Source organism: Crassostrea angulata, chromosome 7 (genome assembly GCF_025612915.1).
Source record: "Crassostrea angulata isolate pt1a10 chromosome 7, ASM2561291v2, whole genome shotgun sequence".
NCBI classification, from domain to species: Eukaryota; Metazoa; Mollusca; class Bivalvia; order Ostreida; family Ostreidae; genus Magallana; species Magallana angulata.
The window spans coordinates 60,164,813-60,192,379 of record NC_069117.1 but is presented as its reverse complement, the minus strand read 5'-3'; the positions used below and the strand labels follow the sequence as shown (position 1 = coordinate 60,192,379).

The 27,567-nt window shown below is 36.0% G+C and overlaps 1 protein-coding gene and 2 long non-coding RNA genes across 3 annotated transcripts; 1 reads left to right on the top strand and 2 right to left on the bottom strand.

Annotated features, from left to right (window-relative positions):
- Positions 1–8,542: 8,542 nt before the first annotated feature.
- LOC128193012 (uncharacterized) lies at positions 8,543–10,845 on the bottom strand. The gene is made up of 3 exons (XR_008244585.1): positions 10,432–10,845; positions 9,628–10,307; positions 8,543–9,076 (listed from the first exon to the last, which is right to left on the bottom strand). It is a non-coding gene; the product is annotated as an uncharacterized LOC128193012 (long non-coding RNA).
- A 3,138-nt stretch (positions 10,846–13,983) lies between these two features.
- Positions 13,984–27,047, bottom strand: LOC128193013 (uncharacterized). The gene is made up of 4 exons (XR_008244586.1): positions 26,988–27,047; positions 26,255–26,282; positions 25,045–25,169; positions 13,984–14,343 (listed from the first exon to the last, which is right to left on the bottom strand). It is a non-coding gene; the product is annotated as an uncharacterized LOC128193013 (long non-coding RNA).
- LOC128193009 (uncharacterized) lies at positions 15,142–17,146 on the top strand. Its single transcript, XM_052866168.1, has one exon. It carries the CDS (start codon positions 15,157–15,159, stop codon positions 17,053–17,055), a length of 1,899 nt encoding a protein of 632 aa, XP_052722128.1. The 5' UTR covers positions 15,142–15,156; the 3' UTR covers positions 17,056–17,146.
- Positions 27,048–27,567: the final 520 nt, after the last annotated feature.

Below are 27,567 nucleotides of genomic sequence, written 5' to 3'. Positions count from 1 at the left end.
CGATGCTTGACCAAGGACCCAGCAACATCAGGCAAATCAATGCTAAAGGATCTCAATGCTTGACTTAGTACCGAGCAAAGTCAGGCAAATCAATGCCCAAGGAACTCAATGCTAGACCAAGTATCGAGCAACGTCAGGCAAATGAATGCCAAAGGAACTTAATGCTTTGACCAAGTACCGAGCAACGTCAGGCTAATAATTGCCCAAGGAACTCAATGCTTGACCAAGGACCTAGCAACGTCAGGCAATTCAATGCTAAAGGATCTCAATGCTTGACTTAGTACCGAACAACGTCAGGCAAATGAATGCCCACGGAACTCAATGCTTTTATCAAGTACTGAGCAACGTCAGGCAAATCAATGCCTAAGAAACTTAATGCATGACCAAGAACCGAGCAACCGACAGACAACTCAATGCCCAAGGAACTCAATGGTTGACCAAGTACAGAGCAACGTCAAGCAAACCAATGCCCAGGGAACTCAATGCTGTACCAAGTACCGAAGACCTGTCTACTGAAAGCTTACTATTACACGCAATTGACGCAACTGTCTAGGTGAATCGATACATGCTCGTGTCAGATAATTAATGCAAGCATGTGCAAGATCCAAGACTAGTGTACCGAACTTCAACTAGTACTAGAACTAAAGGTTTCCTTACAGGATACCAACAAAGAAGTATTTTTGGGACCCAAAAGCTCAGCACATGTTGTCTCAAGGATCATAAACTTCCTATAATCTTTGCTATTTTTTTTGGTGGAGTTTTTGTGTGTGCAAAGTTTCATGGTATTGTGATATATGCTTACTGATTACAATGTGTATCAGTTTGAAAGGGACTTGGACACGATTTGAGATCAAAAATTTTATTTTTATTTTTTATGTATAAAATGGATTATTGGTGCATTTTACATAATTGACCAAAATATTGAATGTTAAAGTCAAGTTACGAGTGAGATACAGAGGTGAGAATTGGTTGTAATGTAAACAAAGCTCGAGTCTTATTGTTGTTTACAAAAAATGTATTGTAGAGAATTACCATTTCTTAGACAAAATGACATGAAAAAACAATTTAAACTAATTCAGTATCTTCATAAATACCATTGTAAACAAAAGAAAGATACATTTGATTGAAACTTACACCAATACAACACATATGTAAAAATGACAATATTCGAGCTTTGTTTACAAAACAAAGAATTATGAACTCTGTAACTTGCTTATATCTTGATATTTGACATAGCATTATAAACTTCTATATTTATCAGTATAAACATTGAAAATGGAAAAATAAAATTTGAAAATTTTAAGTCAAATCGTGTCCAAGTCCCTTTAATAGGGAATCCCGATGATCATAAATTGCAAAACAAAAATTAATGTTAATTAAAGTGATACAAGCTATAATGTGCGTCAATTTTGAATGTCAATGAAAACGCATCTATTTGTTTACTTACAAAAGTTACCTTTATTCTGTAAATTACAATGGTAAATTCCACCCCGTTACAAAAAGATAGATTTTAATCGTTTATTTTCCTGCCACGAAAGTGTTGCCTTTTCATGAATATTGCTGAAGGAAGAACGAAACTGACCCCATTGCGCATGTCCGCAGGAAATCAAGTGGCCGTTATTGTTTGCCTAATTACATATCCGTCTTGATCTTTAATATGAAATACATGTATTATGAGTGTTTACGCTGTTCATTCACGATACCCTTACTTTTGCATGTTTTAATAGGATAACACACGAACTAAAAATAGCCCTTAGGGGAAAAACGTATAGGCCTACTTCATTGTTTAAAGGAAGTATATATAATGTACTCGCACGCTTGTATTTTTGATTTTCTTTTGTTTGTACCAGAAACGTATATACATCCCTGTTTGTACTAGTATATCAGACAAAATTATGCTTTACTGAAAAATAACACCTTTTCCATCGTGAAACTATTACAATTATGAAGATGTTAACCCTTCACCAATATTTGTATGATAGACAAAATTAAGCTGTGGAAATCACGCAATAGATTGATATTCAAGTTTCCCGGTAGAAATTTTTTTTTTATTGTTTAATATTTGATATTTTTAGAACGTGATCGTATTGAACATTATAATTCACAGCATAAACAGGCACGTAGCATCGTTTTTGAAAGTGGGGGAGGGTGGGGGGGGGGGTTGGGGGGGGGGGGCAGACTCATCGAAAAAAAGCTTGACCAAAAAAAAGGGGGGGGGGGGGGCAAGTATACTTTAACTTCAATTAAACTGTTTACTTCATAATTTTCGATTCAATTTTTTACATGGTCCCCTAAAAGTGGGGGGGGGGGGGGGGCAACTCCATGTTAATCTAATATTTTGTTTGTAAAATTAAGAAAAATCTTCCCTGCGCAAAAAATTCCTGATAAAGGTAACTATTTTAAGTAATCAAACACATGAATTTTCCCCGTTATTCAAATTGTAGCGTGTAACTCCTAAAAGTCAAAAGTATACCAACATATGGAACACTCAACAAGGTCAGATTTAATATGCTTCAAATATATAAACAGCATGGCAAGGAATATGCAGTATAGTCATTTAGGTAATTTCCCTAAAACTCTATCCAACCATATGGTTTCTACACGACTTATTCATAATATGCAATACTAGTATGCAGCAAAAAAATTGTGACACATTCGGAATTCAACATATATTAATCGGAAATAACATGAATAACACAACAGAGAGAGAGAGAGAGAGAGAGAGAGAGAGAGAGAGAGAGAGAGAGAGAGAGAGAGAGAGAGAGGAGCGCTATTTGCTGATCTCAGCATCCATTGACCCGCGTTCTCTACTCCACCGTGACGGGATGACGTCACCAGTGGTACAGCAGGCGTAACCAGACATACCGGTCTGGCGATGACACACTTAGCCAATACCAGAAATACACTGCCATTACTCACCGCCGCCATCACAAGATGTTTACACAACAATAACCCCCAGTTTCCGAATTTTTCCACATTGTGAATGAATGAATGGATTTTGTGAACGACAAGTACTTGTATGTATTTTAGTTTCTGTATCACTCCTAGCTGACTCAGGCTTATTCACGCTCTACATGTATTTGTCATATACATATATAAAGTCACCCCCCCCCCCCCCCAAAAAAAAATCCAGTGGTCCAATGCAGCGTTAATGTGAGGGTACTTCGTCCATCGGATGTGTTGTCTGTTGGCCGCCTGTCTGTCTGTACTCGGGCAAAACTCTCCATTTAGTTAAATAAAAACCCATTTCGGCTGGTAAAGTGAAAACATGAGGTAAATTTTATGTAGAGTAAGACGTCCTGTCCTATCACCAAGTATTTGGAATTACTTTTTCAGTGTATGAATATTTGGGGGGGGGGGGGGGGGGGGGGATGGGGTTGATACAAGCATCACGTTTGGAATTCGGTTACGTTTCCTTCCTTGAGCGAGACACAAAAGCAAAAACCATATCTATATAAAAAATACATTTGGAAAGCGGGAAGCAACGAAGGTCTTAATGCATCAAGGAGCTAGATCTAATGAATGGGCCCTTGTACCAAACAAAGACCCACTGATAAGGTCGCTGACTTCTCTATGACCTTATTTAAAAATCTGACACAGAATTGATACGTGTAAATTTGATTAAGGTCCTCTCGCGCCCAGAAGACCAGAAAATGTCAGGGAGCATGATGTGGCAAATTTTACCTGATCTTTTCAAACTTATGAATAAATCATCATATCTAATAATTTCACTCACGAAATAATTAAAACCTCGAATATTTAATTGGTATAAATCTGGTTCTAGGCCAAGTCATTATCTGAAAAATTTACCTTACCTGAAACAAGAGGCCTATTGGCCTAAACGGTTACATGAGTAGCATATAACCCATACACAAACTTGTCGCGGAGTCTCATATATGCATTTATTTAATTAGGTTTCATTCTGGAGTAGATAATTATATAAATTTGTAATGACGACCACCTCCCTGCCTGAAATCTTTCAAAAAGACTATGAAACCTAAAATTTTGGCGAAAAACTTAAAGATCTGGTCTACAAAATTATGAATTCAGTTTTCCTTTCAGGTGTGTGGGAGTAAAGAAGATAATTTTTTAACATTATATGCATTAACACCAATACATCCATTTTGGCCATGCCCTAGAGTCAAAACCCATACTCCAGGGGACATGAAAATTAAAATTTCAGTAGAGGACTTCCTGGTTAAGATAATTATAGGTCAGTTTTTAATACAGATGTGTGAGAATAGAGAAGAAAATTTTTAAACATTATATGCATTAACAATATATCCCCCCCCCCCACCTCATGTCCTAAACTCCTGACCCAGGGGCCATGAATTTCACAATTTAGGTAGAGGAGTTAGCGGACATCATAACCATTCTTTTTTTTTGCCCACATGTGTGGGAGTAGAGAAGAATATTTTTTAAGATTAAAACAGTTTACAATATGGCTATATTGGCGCCACCCTAGCGCCTGAACCCCTAACAAAGGGGTCATGAATTTTACAATTTTTGTAGTTTTTGCGTAGATTTACGTCAAAAGTTTTTGCGTTTCACAAAAGAACTTACGACCAAATTAATGAATGTTTATTAATCACAACCTAATTAATATTTTATTGTAATAGTTGTAAAAAATAATTACGGAATCAAAAAAGTTGTAAATAAATGGTTTGATATAAATTTTGTTCATCAAAGACCGTTCCATGAGACTGAAAATATTTACGACTTTGTCGTAAGTTCTTCTGTAAAACGCAGTCAAGAACCCTAACAAAGGGGTCAAGAATTTTACAATTTTGGTAGAGGGCTTCATGGACATTATAATCATGCATTTAGTTTTTAACAAATATATATGGGAGTAGAGAAGAAGATTTTCTAAGATTTAATACATTTTTACTGTATGGCCATACTGGCCCCACCCTAGAGCCTGAAACCCTGACCCAGGGGTAATGAATTTCACAATTTTGGTAGAGGGATTCATGGACATCATAATCATGCATTTAGTTTTTAACAAATATATATGGGAGTAGAGAAGATTTTCTAAGATTTAATACATTTTTATTATATGGCCATATTGGACCCACCCTAGAACCTGAACCCCTGACCCAGGGGCCATGAATTTCACAATTTTGGTAGAGGGCTTCATGGAAATCATAACTTTGCAACCAGTTTTTTCCTCACATGTGTGGGAGTAGAGAAGAAGATTTTTGAAAAATTTGCTTTATTTTGCATAATTGGCCCCACAAATGGCGCCCCGGGGGGTGGTAGAAGCCATGAATTTCACAATTTAGATTCCTCTAACCATAGGGATGCCTCACACCAAAAATGGTAACAATCAGCGTTGTAGTTTTTAAGAAGAAGTTAAAAATGTAAATTGTTAACGCACGACGACGGACGAAAACGGATAGCAATAGGTCACCTGAGTTTACTCAGCTGACCTAAAAACCACCAAAGCCAGTAACATGCACAAAAGGATAATGAAAGGTGTGAAATAGCCTCAACAGTGAAATAATCTCGCCTTGACTCAAACAGTGAAAAAAAATCTCACTATGGCACAAACAGTGAAATAGCCTCAATATGACACAGTGAAATAGCCTCACTATGACACAAACAGTGAATTAGCCTCACTATGACACAAACAATGAATTAGCCTCACTATGACACAAACAGTGAAATAGCCTCACTACGACACAAACAGTGAAATAGCATCACTATGACACAAACAGTGAAATAGCATCACTATGACACAGTGAAATAGCATCACTACGACACAAACAGTGAAATAGCCTCACTACGACACAAACAGTGAAATAGCATCACTATGACACAGTGAAATTGCCTCACTACGACACAAACAGTGAAATAGCCTCACTATGACACAAACAGTGAAATAGCATCACTATGACACAAACAGTGAAATAGCATCACTATGACACAGTGAAATAGCATCACTACGACACAAACAGTGAAATAGCCTCACTACGACACAAACAGTGAAATAGCATCACTACGACACAGTGAAATTGCCTCACTACGACACAAACAGTGAAATAGCCTCACTATGACACAAACAGTGAAATAGCATCACTATGACACAAACAGTGAATTAACCTCACTATGACACAAACAGTGAAATAACCTCACTATGACACAAACAGTGAAATAGCCTCACTATGACACAAACAGTGAAATAGCCTCACTATGATACAAACAGTGAAGGGAGATGAGAAAAACGAATCGAACACTTGGCTAGCGAAGATGACACAAACAGTGAAATAGCCTCACTATGACACAGTGAAATAACCTCACTATGACACAAACAGTGAAATAGCATCACTATGACACAAACAGTGAAATAGCATCACTATGACACAGTGAAATAGCATCACTACGACACAAACAGTGAAATAGCCTCACTACGACACAAACAGTGAAATAGCATCACTACGACACAGTGAAATTGCCTCACTACGACACAAACAGTGAAATAGCCTCACTATGACACAAACAGTGAAATAGCATCACTATGACACAAACAGTGAATTAACCTCACTATGACACAAACAGTGAAATAACCTCACTATGACACAAACAGTGAAATAGCCTCACTATGACACAAACAGTGAAATAGCCTCACTATGATACAAACAGTGAAGGGAGATGAGAAAAACGAATCGAACACTTGGCTAGCGAAGATGACACAAACAGTGAAATAGCCTCACTATGACACAGTGAAATAACCTCACTATGACACAAACAGTGAAATAGCCTCACTATGACACAAACAGTGAAATAGCCTCACAATGACACAGTGAAATAATCTTGCTATGATACAAACAGACTATGTCTCACTGGTTCGCTAATCGTCGGAGAAGGGGGGCGGGGCGGTCAGATTATGACGCTTGTGGTGCGATTCTCAACATTACTTATGCAATAAAGTCATGGTGGTCAACGAATTATTCTGGCTCTGAAATTGGTTATTTTCTTCTCTCTTTATACAAAGCACTTCATCTCAATGAGATTTATTTACTAGTCTATGACATTGGTCAGAATATCAGGCAGGAAACGCGATTCCTTAATCTGTACCCTCTGTGAGATTCATATAACTCTTTAAACAAAGCACTTAATCTCTATGAGATTAATTTACTTAATCCTTAATCTGTACCCTCTGTGAGATTCATACAATAAGATGGTCAGATCTGCAATCAAATACAGCAAATATACTCGTGTGCAACAAAGAAAACTAATAGTAGTAAGGGCCGCGGCACAGTCAATTTGAAAAGAGGAAAAGGTAGGGATACACAGTGAAGGGGGCGCGTGAAAATTAACGAGGTTATGATAGATTCAAAATTTGATAGGTTCAAAATTAGGGGAAATCCTACAGCTCTATATTTATGGACAAAAATTTACATTATTAAAAAACCCCGCAATCACACAGAGGCTAGCTAAATCTTCATAGATTGTGTTGACCCAGTCTGCATTACTACATGTAGATAATCATAAGAAAGAGACAGCACGTGTAAACAATGCACTGCATTCTACTAAACAGTCTCACTCGTCCTTGCCCTTCAGTCACCTTCCAGCTTGTTTTTTTTTTTTGGGGGGGGGGGGTGTGTCCTGAAGAACCAGATAAGTCCCGATTCTCTAGAGAACCAGATAAGGGGAGTTGTAACTACTTTACAATGACCCATTTTATTACACCTTGTTACGATATAGGATATCACGATACTTCCTACACTGGAATTCTCTGTACTTGTAAATTTAAACTGCCCTGGCTCAATGCTATAGTTATTTATGCACGATTAAGCCAAATAATGCGTGTCAGCAGTAAAAGCCAACGTTTTGTTGTTGTCTACAGGCACGTAGCATCGGGATGGAGGGGGGGGGGGCAGCCTAGGTTACCTCCGTAACAATTCTGCTCCTTCAATAACAAAGAAATATGCAAATTCATTGCTACAACCACAATAAACCTTCCCTTATCAACATAAATTAATACATGTAGTGTGAACCAATCTTTAGATGTGAAGTCTCGGGAAATAGGCCCTCAATTCCCCTGATTGACAAGCTCTGTAACATATGATTTACCGTACAATCCTTGCTACCATAACGTCAACCACACAAATGGGGAACAATTTTTCCAACAAAAAAGTTAAAGTATTACGGACCATCTGGCTGCTTGTTCTTTGAGCCCTGAAGTTCAAACCAAGAGAAATTCAGCCGATGTCTGCCCACCCCTACCACCACCACACGCCATGTGTGGAGTGTGTAAAAAAATGTAGGTCATTCCCCACTGTCATTACATGACTACAGCAAAAGGTTTGGGGTTCCCCATCAGCTGCATCATTGCAAATGATGTCACAGGAGGGAAAACTAGGACGCAACGGACAACAGACACTCGAACTCTGGGCTTCTGATGACTGCATGATCCTTTGGTTAATGAAAACCAATATACCGGTACTTAACATACGAGATGTTAAAACACTTGTTACCATGGTGACAAAATATAAACAAACAAACGTGATACAGATTAAATGAATTGACCTGTATTTTTTTTTTTATTTAGTTAAATTTCATTTGAGAAAGAAAATGACAGGACACAACATTTCACGCTGTTCCATGAAGAAAGAGACCAACATCTAACTTGGCACTTGAATAACTTAGTGTAAAATCTGTACCCTCTACTACTTCATTATCACAGTCCATAAGATCAGTAATAACGTCTGCAGTTTAATTAATGACTCATGATTAAATTTACTTTCAATTTTTGTCAGGTTCATTTGGCGACACCATTACATATTTTGGCTGATAGCGTGTTCCTCCAAATCGTCTGTTTATTTCATCCAAGATTCTTCTTTTCATAATTTGGAAATCTTCACGTTTCTTATCACATCCATGCAACTGTTAATTCAGGGAAGAGCCCGGCTTATAAGGTGACCCCTCAGCAACCTTGACCTCCATCTTCACATCACCTTTGACCTCTGTCTCTGTTTTCTATGTCTGGTTGTTGAGCGGTCTTCCATTCCAGCGACTTTTGAATCTCCAGTCCGATGAACCGAGCCATGGGAGGTGGAACAGCATTACCGATCTGAAATCAATAAGTCAAACTAATATCAAGTTATCAACGACATGAAATTATTTAACGGTACTAGTAGTCAAATTATTATTACCCACCTACAATCAATTGGTCAAATCGATTATACAAATTGGTTCCAAAATAATCTAAAATCACATGTATATTCATGCTTTTTAAGTATTATTAACATACTATCAATCAATTTCAATGATTGTGTCAAAATTATTCAAACCTGGAAAATTGGAGCTTAAAGGTCAAAGAATGGTACACCTAGAGAACAAGTCATGTCTCATTTCTAGAAATTAAACGTTCCCTGATGTTTGCGGTTCAGTTTAATTAAGTTGGCTGACAATACATTATTGAATCAATCAATACATAATTAAGTAAGAGATTGACTTATCAAGCCTCTTTCACTAGACTTAAGTCAGAGTTGGTAAGATGTGTACTGACATACTTATAATACTCACACCTTTTTACAATGACCTACATACCCACTCAATAAAACCTGTTACAAACAACAGCTTACTTACTGCTCACCTGTACGAGGTGACCTCATTGCTTACCTGTCTGTGTTTGTCCAGAATGTTGCCAAAGAATCTGTAGGTGTCGGGGAACCCCTGGGAGCGGGCACACTCCCTGACGCTGACCACCTGGTGTTACTGGGGGTGGAGAACCCTCCCCTGTAACAGATCGTTACATCATCATCAGAAAATACATACATGTATCTGTATTAACGGACAGTAAACTCATCAACAAAACAACATTTAAACATGTAATCTCATCTACAAAACAATAACAAAACATGAATCTATATTAAAGGACATTAACCTGTCATCACAACAATTCTTCTACATGTGTCTGTACTTAATATCATTAAGTTTTTCAGTCCATTGTTAACTTTCAATGTAAAAAAATATGAAATGCTTAACAAGAAATGACCTTAAAATGAATGGATACCAAACTGATCTTGACCCACACAAGGTAAAATTTCCTCAGTGGTATTTACGTGTTTTCCCATTAGTTCGTGAGTTGTTAACCTGTTTTCCCATTGATTAGTGAGCTGTTTACCTGTTTTCCCATTGTTAACCTGGTTCCCCATTAGTTCGTGAGTTTTTAACCTGTTTCCCCATTGGTTGGTGAGTTGATCATCTGGTTCCCCATTGGTAAGTGAGTTGTTCATCTGTTTCCCCATTGGTTAGTGGGTTATTTTCGTGTTTTCCCCATTAGTTCGTGAGTTGTTAACCTGTTTCCCCATTAGTTCGTGAGTTGTTAACCTGTTTCCCCATTAGTTCGTGAGTTGTTAACCTGTTTCCCCATTAGTTCGTGAGTTGTTTACCTGTTTCCCCATTAGTTCGTGAGTTGTTTACCTTTTTTCCCCATCAGTTAGTGAGTCAATGAACTGTTTACTCAGTGGTAAGTGATTTACTTACCTGTTTTCCCCAGTAAAGACTTCAAATAAAAATACTTGTGTGTCGTGGAATTGCTTTGTAAATCAGACACATTTTCTTGTGGTATGAACATTAATCTCTCTTTGAATGCAATAATATTTGAATCCTTGAATATATTGAACAGGGAATGTGAATAAATGTGTTATTTACAACAGCCTATTTTGTCTTTTTCACAAAGAGGGATAACTCAAGGACAGGTTGAAACTGATGAAAAATATTTTTTTTTATTCAAATTTTAAACGGCCTCATAATATACTTAAAAAAATTATTTATTATCATTTTTAAAATGATTAAAATCTTTAAAAAATTTAAGAAAGTGAGGAACATGTCATCTGACCTCAGATTAAATTGATTAATGCCTGAAGTTTTCTTCTGTAGAAGTGATAACTCAGATACACTACACAGAACTCTCTGTCAGCAAGTTCTACAGATTTGTAACAACAAGGGACTCATTCAGACTCCACTGACCTTGAACCGGGAGTATTCCTGAGAGTTGAACCGGTTCATGCCACTGAACCCCTGACAGGGGGGACCCCCACACAACAGTTCCACATCCTCCTTCTGGGGCAACTTCTGACCCACCTCATTCTGCTTTTCTCCCTGCAAAATTAATGTTATTGAACTAAAAAATTTCAAAACTAAAACAAACACAAGCAAATTGATTATTCGGGTCATCTTAGTTGTTATTATGTTTCTTTAAAAAAGACTTTATCTGAGAATACCAGGCTGTAGAGATACAAGAGATAGTTTTGTGATTAAAGGGAAATAACTGTTTCAGCAGAACCTACTTCCATCACCGTTACAGTCGTCAGTGAACACAATACAGCCAGGGTTATTGAGGTGGAACGCCTGACCGGCCGGCTTTTCTTTCTCAATCGCCCAGCATGACTCAGCAATACCGGCCTGGTGGAAACCCTCCGAGATTCCTACACAAAATTACCAGAACAATTATACAACCGGCATTAGTTTTAAAATGAGTATTGAATGATTTCAATGAATGATTTATCAATATTATTTAAAATGAAAGTTATGAAAATTTCATCTTTTTATTAACTGGCTGACAAAAAAAGAACATGAGACTTAGTCGAATGGAGCAGTTTTAATAAAATCAAACACTGTAAATGCATTACACCTGGCTGCATATTTTTTAGCATTTCTGGGGGAAAGCAGCTTCTGCTATATCAAGTATATCACAAAACGCTATGCATATATAAAACTATGTGGATCTATACTTGTACTAATTCACACTAGTACTAACATGTTGAACAATCAATTTCTGCGAAATATTGTACATGCCAAATATAAAACATTTACAGTAAGCATCAAATTCATCAGTTTCATTCTTGTACTTCAAAGATAACACCTATAAGTCCCATCCTTTTAAACCTACCTGTAAAATTATCAATAATTCGACCCCAAGGACTTCTTACAGAAGATGACCAGCATGCGTCCCACCCCGAAGGGCTCGGGTATGGACTCGAGGGAGCCCTTGATGTAGTCCCCCTTTGGATACAGCTCCTTGTCCACCTAGAAATAAAACCGCGTCAACTGAGTTGGAATCGGATTGACACCTAACGGTAGTCTTCAAGACGCAGACAAGTCAAAACAGATTGCCAGACACTACACACATACAAGAAACCAACACAACAAAACTCATCATCACAAAACCTAAAATACAACAAAACTCATCAACACAAAACCTAAAATACAACAAAACTCATCAACACAAAACCTAAAATATAACAAAACTCATCCACACAAAACCTAAAATACAACAAAACTCATCAACACAAAACCTAAAATATAACAAAACTCATCCACACAAAACCTAAAATATAACAAAACTCATCCACACAAAACCTAAAATATAACAAAACTCATCCACACAAAACCTAAAATATAACAAAACTCATCCACACAAAACCTAAAATATAACAAAAGTCATCAACACAAAGCCTAAAATATAACAAAACTCATCAACACAAAACCTAAAATACAACAAAACTCATCAACACAAAACCTAAAATACAACAAAACTCATCCACACAAAACCTAAAATACAACAAAACTCATCAACACAAAACCTAAAATATAACAAAACTCATCAACACAAAACCTAAAATACAACAAAACTCATCATCACAAAACCTAAAATACAACAAAACTCATCATCACAAAACCTAAAATACAACAAAACTCATCAACACAAAACCTAAAATACAACAAAATTCATCATCACAAAACCTAAAATACAACAAAACTCATCCACACAAAACCTAAAATACAACAAAACTCATCCACACAAAACCTAAAATATAACAAAACTCATCAACACAAAGCCTAAAATATAACAAAACTCATCAACACAAAACCTAAAATACAACAAAACTCATCCACACAAAACCTAAAATACAACAAAACTCATCCACACAAAACCTAAAATACTGAAAAATTCCCATGTCTTTACTGGAATTCTGTATTCAGAAACTCTTATTTTAAATTGGGCCCACGTGTAGGTTACATTTTTTGGTTCAATATTATCATTTGATACCTAATTGAGGTACAAGACCAATCAAATTAAAATCAGACTTGTAATTCCGCTCCTCTACAATGGCCCAGGCTAGAGTTCTCTTTCTACAAGCAACAAAATAGTTCCATTTGTGTTTGATAGTTTATGAACCAGTAAGTATTTACTGTAGTTTATGCAGTATAGTAATGGGATACTGGTTATCTTGTTATCTTGCAACAAACACTCTTTATGTGGTAAGGAAAATTTCTTCATTTTCACAAAACAGAATCCCCATCACCTATGGGTGTTTTGTGCAAAGTTTAATTGAAATTGGGCCAATGGTTCTAAAGAAGTTGGTAATTTAAAAAGTTTACAGACAACTGACCGGTGGACACTGGACAAAAGGTGATATGAAAAATTTACTTCAGCTTTCATGCGCATTCCAAATATTTTTTGCATGTCAAGTGTGTGAAAAGGTACTGCAGTTAAAAGACAGTAACACACATAAGGTACCCAAAGGTTAAAATGACGAGTTTTATTATGACGTCACAAACGTTGAACGATGTAAAATGCAACGTCACAAGCGAGAATCAAAGTTCACGCTTTCGGCTGTTACAGTGGCTCTTCCATTAATTTGAACTTACCCTTAGGATAAAACAGAAATTTTGACTTATAAATCACATTTGCAGACAAGGCAAGAAGTTAAAAAATGTAAATATAAGCATTAAATCATTATTTTTTGAAAAATATAGTCTCATAACTGCAGCGGTGTGTGCATACAAATTTTCATAACGCGCTAGCGCGCGTTACTCAATTTGTATGCACACACCGCTGCAGTTATGAGACTATATCTTTCAAAAAATAATGATTCAATGCTTAAGTACATTTTATTTCATTATCAGTGCATATAGTGCATATTCAAAACTGTTAAATTGATGCATCATATATACTTTTCAATAATCTATAAATTTATGAATAAATGATATTTCTGTTGAAAAAATAGTTTTTCTGTTATGTGCACAAATTGCTTTAATACTTATTTTAAATACTGTAAAGTGATAATTGAAATGGACATTGAACAAGTTATTGCTTCATTTTGAAAATTTCTACCAAATCTATATATAAACTAGCATCATGTTACTGTTACATTGTATTTTGAAAATATAACAATTGCCATAGCTTGATTTAAATATTTTCCCATTCTAGTCTGAACCAATTCAAAATCAAGTCTAAACAAGTACTGAAATTATTCATTTCACTTAACGGTTAAACTTCGTTTTACTCCAAAACGGGAAGGACAAAATTTCAGGAAACCTCTTACTCTGAAAGCAGAAAAATTCCAAGTTTTTGAATTCTTTCCAAGTGTGTTTATTTAAACGACTATTCACACTAAATTTATCCTTTCTAATCCATGAACATTTTTCAATTCCTTAAATTTCAACCTTCCTTTTCTAAGAGGAGTTCATGAAAATAACAGCACCTAAAATAGAACAGCATATAAAATAGCACAGCAGCATCAGTTTTCTCATTTATGTGATTTTTTTTAAATGGAGTCTTTCCCCCAACAAATGTAAGTGCATTAAATTAGTATTTTAGTTTGTTTTTTTTTCCAAAATGTTGGCATCAAGAGAACTTTTTCTATTTGATGATTTGTAAATACTGTGAATAATTGTATTTGTAAATACTGTGAATAATGTAAATACTGTATACTGGGTTATTTTCGCCCCGTGTAATTTTCTACACTTTTAAACAGTTTCGTTCCATCTTCAATTTGTCCAGACGCGTTTGTGTTTACTATGATTTAATTCTAGACATTGGAATTCGCCCAGTCTTAAATTTGCCCACTGATGAGGGCGAAAGGAGCAAAAATAAAACGGGGGCGAATATTTCCCTGTATACAATAAGAAACAAAGAGAAGTTAAAAAAATATAAAAAAAAAAAAAAAAAAAAAAAAAAAAAAAAAATATATATATATATATATATATAATGTATATATATATATATATATATATCTATATAATGACAGATGTGGCGGAATACAGAACATTTCAGAGTCAGTGTTTGTGGGACTGTGTGATAAAGTGGGGACATCACAACAGGTGGCCATCAGGAGGGAGACTGCTGACATCAAGGAGATGGTGGATAGACGATTGACACGTAACAATGGGACCGTGTGGATGATGAGTGGAAGTAGGAGAGAAGGGTTCAGACTGGAGGGATCAGATGTGGACTCTATGTACTGGCCAAACAATCACCGAGTGATCATGGACATGTCTCAGTCTGAGTATTACAACACTGCCAATACAACCTTGATTCTCTCTGACAGTTCTGAGAGTCCACCAGGATTCACTCTACTTCAGTTACTGACTCCACGTACAACCAGAGATGTCTTCTCAGCATGTGTCACCATGAATAACAAAGTCTATATATCTAGTTCTATATACAGAGAGATAACTTGTTCTGTAGTAGTTCCTAATTCTACTGTACACGGACCCTGTGGTAGTGGTGTATATGGAAATACAGAATATGACACTGCCTGTTGTTTTGTTTGTGACTTTTGGCCCCACACTGCTTCCTCATGGATAGACAGATGTCATTCATGGCCTGATCCTGAAGTTGTTGATGACATTGTCAGAAATGGGTGTCATTTTGTAGCAATAGGACACCCATTAGGACCCCATGAAAATCAAGAATGGAGAATTTCTTTCTCTCAGGCAGAATATAAATTTGTTTCATCAATGAACCACTGTCAGTTTTTGACTTACGGATTGTTAAAACTTTTCTTAAAAGAAGTAATGAATCAACAGTCAGAGGAAACCAATAAACTGTTATGTTCCTATCACATGAAAACAACAGTTTTCTGGGCCATTCAACAAAACACACTACCTCACTGGTGTCCACAAAATCTCCTGGCCGGTTTCTGGGTCTGCTTAAAACTCCTGCTCAAATGGGTGTATGAGGGAGTTTGTCCAAACTTTTTCATCCCACAAAACAACCTGTTTCTGACAAAGGTCCATGGCTCAGCACAAAATAGATTGTTCCTACAGTTACATGAACTGTACAAGAAAGGTCTGGCCTGTCTGTTACAGAGTTCCTCTATCAGGTCCTACATCATTGGTGTCCTGTACAATCCCAGACTTTCTATTTGTACAGATGAGAGTATGATTAGGTCTGAAGTTGATTATGATGTAGAACTTGTCAGTGAGTCCTCTATATTATGCACACTTCCAACAGACCTATTTGGTCTTATCAAAGTCATACACACAATGGAACAATTGGTAGATTCACCCCTGACACACTGTCAAGTTGTTAAAATACAGAGTATTACAGCTTTCATCCTTCAGAACACTGTTTTTATGTTACACAACATATACACAAACACAGGTGTCAACAAACAGATGTATATTGCAGACAAAATGTCTTGTCACATGCTGAAATTAGCAGCAAAGTTTGGGTGTATTTCTAACATGTTGTACATTGCTATGTATTATTACAAGACATTCAGATACAGGGAAGCTTTATCTGTTCTAGAGATGACAAAGGTCAAGTTAGCACAGCCATATCTGATGTATGAGAGACATGTAGACAGAGAGAGGTATACTGAGGCTGTAGGGGGACAGTCCTGGTCTACAAAGATCAGACAGGCTGTAGCATGGGATATAGAACTTGACACCAGAATCTGTTATATCAGTGAACTAATACCAGAACAACAGTCTGCTCTACAGAACAGATGGCCTGCATTATTTATCCCGGTGTTTGTAATGTTACACTTCCTAAAGTTCTTGTGTTACAGACACATTGATACAACATTATCACAAGCAGCTCTAGATGAGCTACAGGTCCTAGTCCACCACGGTCAGGAACTGTATGTAAGTGATGAACTCAGAGACATCTCCTGGGAGATCCTGGGGATCTGTCAACAGATCACAGGGAACCTCCAGGCTGCTCTATACTCATACCAACAGTCACTCACACAGGATCCAGACCACAAAATACAAACTGCTACACACAGGAGAATACAGGATATACTGTAAACGTACTATAATTGGCGTGTACAATATTTGGCGGAAATCAGTTTTTGAACAAGTTAGCGTGAATTTGAATTAGCGTTTTCCTGAATGTGACTATTCTTATACATTAACAATCGATTTCAAACAGGTGGTAAAATTTCTCTTCTGGATGAAAAGTTTTACGCCTGTCATTGAACAATAGCATTGCAAAAGGTAACGCCCACCGAACCCGAAGAAAGCAAAAACAATTGACTGTGTTCACCCACCGGAACGTGTTCAATACACAAACTCAATACAAAGTTCGATTTACGTCTCAATGTCATAATTGCACCCAAAATCCCGTCAGCCACGTGACCGATCAAAATGATCTCCCCTTGAAGACAGGAAAACTTAATTTAAGACTTCGATAATTTTTGTTATTACTTTTCTGGTTGATTAAAAAAAAAAAGATGTGTGTGTATCATGTAAGACACTTAGTCTAGACATTTAATTTCAATAAACATGAAAAATGGGATTAAAAGAAGTATCCATTGATTCGAGTTATATTTCATTTCAAAATTCTCTCTCTCTCTCTCTCTCTCGTAATGGCTACCAAAGATTGCTTTTAAAATTGCAAGTTTTACGTTAATCACCTATTTTACTCAAATGTAAAATATTTGCTTTGTCCAAAATGCAATGTCTAAAAATAAAATGTACGACATTGAATTTTACTTTTGCCAAGATTTTTCATTATTTTAAGGGGATTCAGTTTTTTCTTAATTTGATCAAATTGAATGAGACATATCCACTCATCAGCAACAAATTAAGAAAGCGCAATTACACATTAATTTAAAAATGACTTATGGGAAAAGATATAATTTCCGGGTAGCGCTTTGATCCGAGTACGATCCCCGTGATCAGTAGTGGTTGTACGTGAGAGGGTATGGTGGTCGCCCACTCGGACACGTGGGTTTTCTCCGGGTACTCTGGCTTCTTCTCAATTTTATACACCGAGTGAACTTGAAAACGTCTTCAGTTTCTTATACGTTCCAGTGGGTGAACACAGTCAATCGTTTTTGCTTTCTTCGGGATTGTTGGGCGTTACCTTTTGCAATGCTATTGTTCAATGACAGGCGTAAAACTTTTCACCCAGAAGAGAAATTTTACCACCTGTTTGAAATCGATTGTATGCATGGCATTTAGTGACGTACTTGATTTAGCAGAAGTATCGTTCCGCCAAAAGCGCAAAATAGAATACACAGCCAAATGTAGTACGTTTACAGTAGTTCAGTCAGTTAACACAACACCAGTATCAGTAATTTAGAATATATATGTCTTAGAATAAAAGCCATCAACAAAACCAATATGTATGTATACATCTAATATAACCATTACAATTCCACACAATTCGAAAACATGTACAAAGTTACATCTCTAAAACTATCTACAGTTCCTAAATCACAGGATACCGGCCTCATTGTGTGTTGGAGTGCAGAACCTCAAATATGATTTATTGTTTGTGTGTATTCTTTTATTCGGGGCTTTTTTGTAATATCTGGAAGAAGATTTCCTTATCTATACTATGTTATCCATCTTTTACTGGTGCTATGTATCTTACCTTCATGAAGTTGTTGAGTTTGCAATAAGTTAGAATAGCTCAAGGAAACAGGCATGTTCTAATGGTCTATTTATAAATTAAGTTCAATTTACAATTACATGTACTACACATTGTTTGACCAATATTTAAACACGGAGAAAGTAATTTGTTTTGATGTTCTATTTGTTATAAAGTTTAATTCTAAAATAGCTGAAATACGTTAAAAATTACTGTGTAAGATGCAGATGAAAAGTTTTCCATTCAATTTTTCCTTTGATATGTCAATCAATAGAAAAATTCATTTTTTGTCATTTAATAAAACATTTTCAAATCATAAAATGTGAAGTGTCATAGATCAATGTAAATAATGTAAATGAAGCGGCGTGTTTGAATACAAAACAAGAACAGCAAAGATTTTCAAAACAAATGCACCTTCAGCTGATGCAGAGCTATTGAGCTGAATTTAATAAACAAACTAAACTGATAGATAAACTGTTAGAAAACTGAAATCTGAACCAGCTGAATTGAACACAAAAAAAACACATGCCATGGTTTGCCATGTTAGTATTCACTATGCAGCAAGATTTGTTAAAACTGGTTTCAATGCGAGTTAAATCGCTGGAGTATACATTTGGGCATAACCATGCAAGGAGACGCGATCATGGAAAATAGTTGATGTGTCAACAAAGAATAGTACGTATGTGCGACTTTTGTAAATGGAGTGGTAACTAGATAGCCAAAGAGGTACTTAAATGGTATATCTGCTGCTTGGAATACCCTGATGGAATTGATTCACTACTCATAGCTATGCTTTACGATGCTTACTCTGATGACCAATCATGTACATGTGTTAACATAAAACTCAGTGTTATAAAATTTGAACAGCAGTGTAACCCTGAAAGTGTATAGACCTATATGTTCATTATAATAATTTCTGGAATTGGAACAGCCACCCTCGCTGAAAATGTTGATTGTTGACCTCAAGCAGACGCGAAGAAATCGTGAGAAGACGCTTAATTTTCTTTTCAGTGAATTAAATACCCGGTAATGTGTATTGTTTATTTTTGAAGATTTAACTTTTAATTTTTTTTTTACATTTATAAAGTTGTATTTTGTTTGCTGACAATTCAGCACACACAACTCTACATTCTGTTGGCAGTGTTTATTTTGGAAAATCTCGTTCTATAAATAGTGTGAAATCAGAAGAGTTGAGAAAAGTGTATCCAGCAAAATTTTATTCTACCAATCAGAAGTGCCAATATCTTATCAAACTAATAAATATTAAACTGGATACAGATAAAGAATGGAATAATATTTTTGAACTCCCATTTATAACTTCAAAAGAATCCAAATTTCAATGGTTGCAATTCCAGATTTTACATAGAATTTTGCCAATAAATGAGTACCTTTTTAAACTCAATATAATTGATTCGCCAACCTGCTATTTCTGTAATCAAGATATAGAAACTATAGAACATTTATTTGTTGACTGTTTTCATGTCAAAGAATTAAGGCACTACTTTGACAGGCACGTAGCATCGTTTTGGGGGGGGGGGGGGGCCAGACTCATCCAAAAAAATCTTGACAAGCAAAAAAAAAAAAGAAGGGAAAAATGTTACTTTCTAAAATCCTGAAAATCCTACTGGGGGGTGGGGGGAAGGTTATATATAATAGTATACTTTTTACTTTAATTTCACTGATTATTTTCCTTATTTTCAATTCAAATTTTTACATGGTCCAATAAAAGTGGGGGGGGGGGGGGGGGGGGGGGGGCCAACTCCATCTTAATTCAATTTTTTGTATGTAATTTAAAGAAAAATCTTTGCTGTGCAAAAAGGTGGGGGGGGGGGGGGGGGGCAGCCAGTAAATATAAGAATGTCCCAAAACTCTCAATGCTCATGTTATAACGAGCTGTCACTGATTGGATACATATTGAGAAACTATTTTTGCTTAAGAATTATAAGTTTGCTGTGTATGAAAAGTATTGGCAAACTATTTGTAATTTGTTATAAAATGTGTTTATAATAGCTGCAAAGAAATTGTAAGCAAACAATGGCAAAAGAATTATGAGTCTACTATTATGTATCCTCTGCATATATGTATGACTTTTTGATAGCTAGCGTTCCCCTCTCTTTCTCTCCACCCCTCTTTCACACCCCCCCCCCCCCCCCACCCCCCCCCCCCAAACTAAAAATACTCAAACTTCCATGGTTAAAGAGTTGATAAAAATATTTGACATTATTTGTGCATATATATATGTCTTTTTGTCGGTGTATACACTGGTCTGTACATATGCATGTTTATCTGCGGTATGTGACTGCATTTATATCTCTATCTTAATTGAAGTGAATATGTGATGTGTATGCGCTGTAATCTAATTATATGAGAAAATATGAATTTGTACATGAAAGTTTGAATTAAAAAAATAATAAAGAGACATTATATGGTTATGAATTTGTAGAAATGGAAAAAAAATAATATTTAATTGCCAAAGAAAACTCACCTTTATCTATTCATGATAAAAGACAGTACAAATTTTTTTTTTGAATGGCATAGCAGTATGTCATAAAGCTGAGCTACACATTAAATTAATTGTTATTAAATTGCATAGAATGTGCAAATGTCTTTTTTATTTAATTATGATTGGTATTAAAACTTCTATATCATCAGGGTCATAAATATAACTAGAGCAGAGCTCGTGGCAAAGCCACGAGTAGGTCTTCTGTTGTTGCTGCGAGTTGAAAATGTATGTGATATGGTGTCAATAAATTATAATGACTAAACTTTCAGTTCTGCTTTTGTTATAAAAATGTGTTGTGATTGAAAGCCTGTATATAAAACATGTTTTGAAAAAGAAAGAAAGAAAATGTTTTAGGAAAACTATCTGTCGAACACAGTTTATGCAATCGTTTCAAACATTCTTTAAAAAAATGCGATGTTTAATGGCTTGTAAATTTTCAGAGGGTAGCAGGCATTGTTACATGTACTCATGATTCATGTCAGGAATTGTGTTTTTTGGGAGTTGATTTTAATCAACTCTCCTATGCAGTTACTCTAGCAAACCGAAACTGAAACTGTGTTTGCACCTAAGCACAAATCATCGCCGCTGACAAGACTTAGTTCTTGAAAATAATCGATAAATTCGATGTTATGTACGCTGAAGCATTTTTTTAAAGGAAACTTATAAATACCTTGGAAATAGTCAGATTTTAAATGGTACGAACAATTAGAAGTTTTTTGTAGTCGTGTGTATTCCTACGCCAGAGTTCAATATATAATCTCGTTTAACCATCGGCTGTCTCCTTACATCTCCGGCAAGTAGAGAGTCAGTCTATATTTAGAGGTCGCATCATCAAGCTATCATGTGACCTGGTATCTCTTACTTGTCGGAGATTAACGGAGACAGTTGAGCATCTGGTTGAACGAGACTAGAGTTCATTATTGGTTGGATCCATACAATTTTTTGAAATATTTGGAATACCAAAACATAGTTTGATGAAATCAATTCTATTTTAAAATATTGCACAAAATGATTCATTAGAGGTTTTCTCGAAATCTTGTCGGAAAAGTCAGAGAATTCATATTATAAAAATGTGCATAATTCAAATGCTGATTATAAACTACTTTCTCCATTCGGAAATACTCGAGATACCTCGCGCAATTTTTTAACGTTATCATCCGGGCTTCTTAATGGCTGATGCAATGCAAAATCCACGTAGACTTTCAATATTGGGATGTGTATTGAAACCTGAAGCGGTAGAGGGGGCGTTTCAACACATATAATCTGGACATTTTTCATATATGTGGATGAACTTAGTTTGAGCACAAAGGTAATTACTATTATTGAAATATCAAGCAAAAAGTGGTGGAAGAAAAAATTCGGGACATAGTATAGTATATCTTATAAATTTATGAAACTTTGAAGTGTTTTGAAATTCTTTAACCAGGGAACAACAATGTCTATATCTAGATCAGTAATAGGATTAAGCAAAAACATTTAGGAGCTATTGGCCCTTAATTTAAGGGGCCAGCCCTTTTTTATTGGTGTCAAATGAAAGCCCTTGATATTCTGCACAACTTTTATTCTACATGTCTTAACAAAATATTTTTTGTTAAAAAGATATAAAGGAAAATATGTCGAAATTTTTTATCCTGTTTTTTGACCCCCTACCTTTTCCTAAATAAAAAACGTAATCTAAAAACAAAAACCAATGTGCGCCACTACAATGTCTCTGCTATTCAAATTCGTTAGATTCCCATTCCCTGCTATCATAGTCTCGGAGCCTTTGTCTGGAAACCAAAGGCCCTAAAAATTTTTAAAATGGGAATAACTCATTAACGGAAAAGGAATTCTAACTTTTATGAATTGATGAAGATAGTATTTTGTAAAGTCCATTAGCCCTGAAAATTTGAGCAAAAACCGTTCAGAAATGAGCACGATATGAAGCCTCAAAGTTCGCGTCTAGGAAGAAAAAAGAAAAAAAAAGAAAAATAAGAATAATCTTTTTCCCGCACAATAATAGAAAGGTCTTCCGTTGGAAACGGAAGACCTTAGTTACATTGTTTCTGATGGTGATAATTGAACTACAATTTGGCTAGTAGAAGTGTGAACATGCATCGTTAAATATCACCAATGCATACTATACTATCTAGTCTTTATAACCTGTAATTATAACTATTACTTAAATTAAAACATCCTCTACATTAACATAACAAGAGGCATAGTGCCACATTGCTCACCTGAGTAATTTTGGTTGTAAAGCTATCAGCTCATGGCAGCTTTAGGAATCAAAGACAGGCTATCTAGTCTTAGGAACAAGATTGAATTTTGTATTATAGCTTTATTCTAAATGATTTTCAAAAACAATGGCCTTTTTATTCTTCAGAGAAGTATTTGTTTGTTGTTTTGAACTTATTTCTATTATGAACTTTGAACTTGTTCGGGCCCTTTCTGGGGTCTTGATTTAAACAAATTGTAATTCCAATTAAAGAAAAAATGTTCCTTTATTTGAACAAATTTGAAACATCTTCACTCAGGGATGCTTTGTATCAAGTTTAGTTGAAATTGGCCCAGTAATTCTGGAGCAGATCTATAAAACACCCAACCCCATTTTCACTCTTATTATCTCCCCTTAGAAGGGAGAATATCTATAAAGTACCCAAATCTGTTTTCTCCCCTTGGAAGAAGATTTGGCCCTTTACTTGAATAAACATGAGCATACATGTATGCTACAGAGAATCTTATGTTCTTAGTTAAATCAGGGGCATGACACAACATAGGCTATGGAGAATCTAATGTTCTTAGTAAAATCAGGGGCATGACACAACATAGGCTGTGGAGAATCTAATGTTCTTAGTAAAATCAGGGGCATGACACAACATAGGCTATGGAGAATCTAATGTTCTTAGTAAAATCAGGGGCATGACACAACATACGCTATGGAGAATCTAATGTTCTTAGTAAAATCAGGGGCATGACACAACATAGGCTGTGGAGAATCTAATGTTCATTGGAAAAAAACCAGACATGAGAGGTAGTACAGACAGATGGACAAGGTGATTCCTAGTTCTCCCCCCTACCCACCCACCCCTTTTAAGGGAGCAATACCAGTGTGTACATTTTGTACTGTGAAATCTCATAATCTGCATGAAGACGTTTGTACTCACTATTTTCTGGGGTAAATCAAAAAGTTTTCCCTTGTACAGGTACAAACATTTTTGATGATGTCACAATCGGTTGCATCACACATTTTAATCTGCATGACGTTACCTTTAAATTTCGTACAATTTATTGAGTTATTGATATTCATTGAGGTAATTTAATTAGATATCGATATGTGTTCGTAATGATGGAGAATTAAATTATAAGGAACAAATTCAATAGCTATAGAATTTATACTTAAATTGGGTTGGCACAGTTACGGCTATTTTAAAAACCACTTCATGGTTTTAAAACGCATAGACGTCCAAAGCAGTGTATTTAAGCATTGATTCATTTATTTTTTCATACAAATCGAGTAACATATTGTGCTATAGTGCGCGTTTGTGGATTACGAAAATTTGTTTTCTAATACTGTTACTGTTATGAGTTTATACCTTACAAAAACTAATGATTTAATGCTTATATTTACATTTTTGTAACTTCTTCTTTCGTCTGCAAATGTGATTTATGCCTCAAAATTACCGTATTACTTTAAGAGTAAGTTCCAATTGATGGAAGAGCAACTCATGCAGCCACAAGCCTGAACTTTGATTTTCGTATGTGACATTGCATTTTAACAGCCTTCAACGTTCGTAGCATCATAAAAAACCTCATCATTTAACCTTTCAGTACCCTCTGCGTGTTACAGTGTTGTGACTGCAGTAGCTTTCCACACAATTTATATGCAAAGAATATGTGGAATGTAAATATAAGAGTATAAATACTATAAAATTACCTTCCTGAGATGATCAAGTCTGTCCCAGGTCAGAGAGAACTGTCAGACAGACAGACAGATGTCGCTGGTCCCTCGGCTTGTCTAAGGTCGGGATGTCCTCAAACCGGGCCAAGTCTGGGTCATTCCTAATTATCAAGGTAACAGTGTATATCTATGTAGGAACCTGCATACATATATATTTTACTCTACTCTAAATACTCTGATATGAACTTATGATTTTATAGTCATATCACATGTTGAGCATTGCAGTTCTCAAAAAGATCCTTAACAATTGTTTATATATAGGATATAAAGCTACATCGAACTCTGAACCTTCTTGTGAGGCCAAAGAATTGTCCTGGAGCCAAAGTTTTAACAATTATAAAGAATTATCTGGCTGATTAGTTACTGAGAAGATGATTTTTCAAAATTTACTCTATATATTCCTACGGAAAACTTTAACACCCCCACCCCCAATGTGGCCCCACCCTACCCTCGGGGATCATGATTTTCACAACTATGAATCTACACTACCTGAGGATACTTCCACACAAGTTTCAGCTTTTCTGGCTGATTAGTTTCTGAGAAGAAGATTTTTAAATATTTACTCTCTATATTCTTAAGTAAATCTTCAATCCTCCATTGTGCCCTACTCTACCCCCAGGGATCATGATTTTCACAACAAGTTTTAGCTTTCCTGGCTGATTAGTTTCTGAGAAGAAGATTTAAAAAGATTTACTCTATATATTTCTATGCAAAACTTCGACCCCCCATTGTGGCTCCACCCTACCCCTGGGGATCATGATTTTCACAACTTTGAATCTACATTAGTGGATGATGCTTCCACACAAATTTCAGCTTTCCTGGCTGATTAGTTTCTGAGAAGAAGATTTTCTCTATATATTTCTATGTAAAACTTCGACCCCCCATTGTGGCTACACCCTACCCCTGGGGATCATGATTTTCACAACTTTGAATCTACATTAGTGGATGATGCTTCCACACAAATTTCAGCTTTCCTGGCTGATTAGTTTCTGAGAAGAAGATTTTCTCTATATATTTCTATGTAAAACTTCGACCCCCCATTGTGGCTACACCCTACCCCTGGGGATCATGATTTTCACAACTTTGAATCTACATTACTGGAGGATGCTTCCACACAAATTTCAGCTTTCCTAGCTGATTAGTTTCTGGGAAGAAGGTTTTTAATAAAGTAGCAAACTCTACTTACTCTTGGTTTCTTCAACCTCCATCTTCTGCTGAAAAGATAAACAGATAACACTAACAGATGAAATCACATCAAGATCACCAATATGTATGAGTTGCTTTCCTCTGTTCATTGGTACATTATACAATTTGGTACCAACACATACAAGTAAGTATGACAAAGGTAAATTCTGACAAAAACCAGCTTAAAAGGTATTTTTTTCTGATTTATGATTAAAGCTGAACACCGCTCGTAAATAGGCACTGTCCGCCATATTTCTCTTTCAGCACCGCTCTTCCTACACCCCTATATAAGCCATAGACCTCTTAACAGTTCAAAGTATATCACTGTAGAGGTCTCACCTGTGTGGACGTACATCTTGCCTCGCCATGTTACTCGGTCGCGATGAAATTGTCAAGTTTTACGCACTTTTTTCAAACCAGGAGAGTACTAACATCAAATGAACTGGTCATTGCATTATTTACAGACATAATATGCACATAAATAACAATTAAATGCATAAAAATCCGAAGACAACGAAAGGAACACTACATGCCGGCCACGAGTTTCAGATGTGCAATCGGGTGTAACGAAATCGAAGGGTTTATATACCAGGTACCTGTGTGACGGTGCCTATTTACGAGCGGTGTTCAGCTTTAAGACATAAATAAATCCATTCTTCTACTCTAGGGTCCCATTAATTATGATTGAGTACCGGTATTATCTATTCTTTAATAAAGTACCAAACTCTTCTTACTCCTGGTTTCTTCAACCTCTATCTTCTCCTGCAGCGATAAACAGATAACACTTACTAAACATACAGTCCCTAAATTACAAACCTATCGCCATTTCTGTACAATCACTTAAGATCACACACCTCTTCTTCTCCGTTTGCATTGTCTCTCGTCTTGTCTTCCTCTTTGTCCTTCTTTCTCTCACTGTCGGCCTCCTTCACTGACTCACTTTCCCCGTTGTCCCTACTGTAAAAGTGGTTATTTACGCTGATGCGCTTTCTATGGACAAACAATATGCGTGGGTATTAAATACGCGGATGCGCGATATACCACTCTTAAATATTTAGTTTTTTTACCATACAGGTGGGGATATTTTACTCAGTTTTAAGTCTGTCGCCTAACTAGTGTAAATTTCCAACACGCGTATATATATTTCAACCACTTTCATAGTATTTTGACATTGGCCATTGTCGCCCTTGATCAGATTTGTTCTTGTCTTTTTATTCCCTCGGTCTCAAATAGTTTGCCTCCGTCACTATCGTATACTTTGTCAAACATCTTTCTAAGGTTCATGAAATATCCTTTCTGTAATCAGTGTAAGAT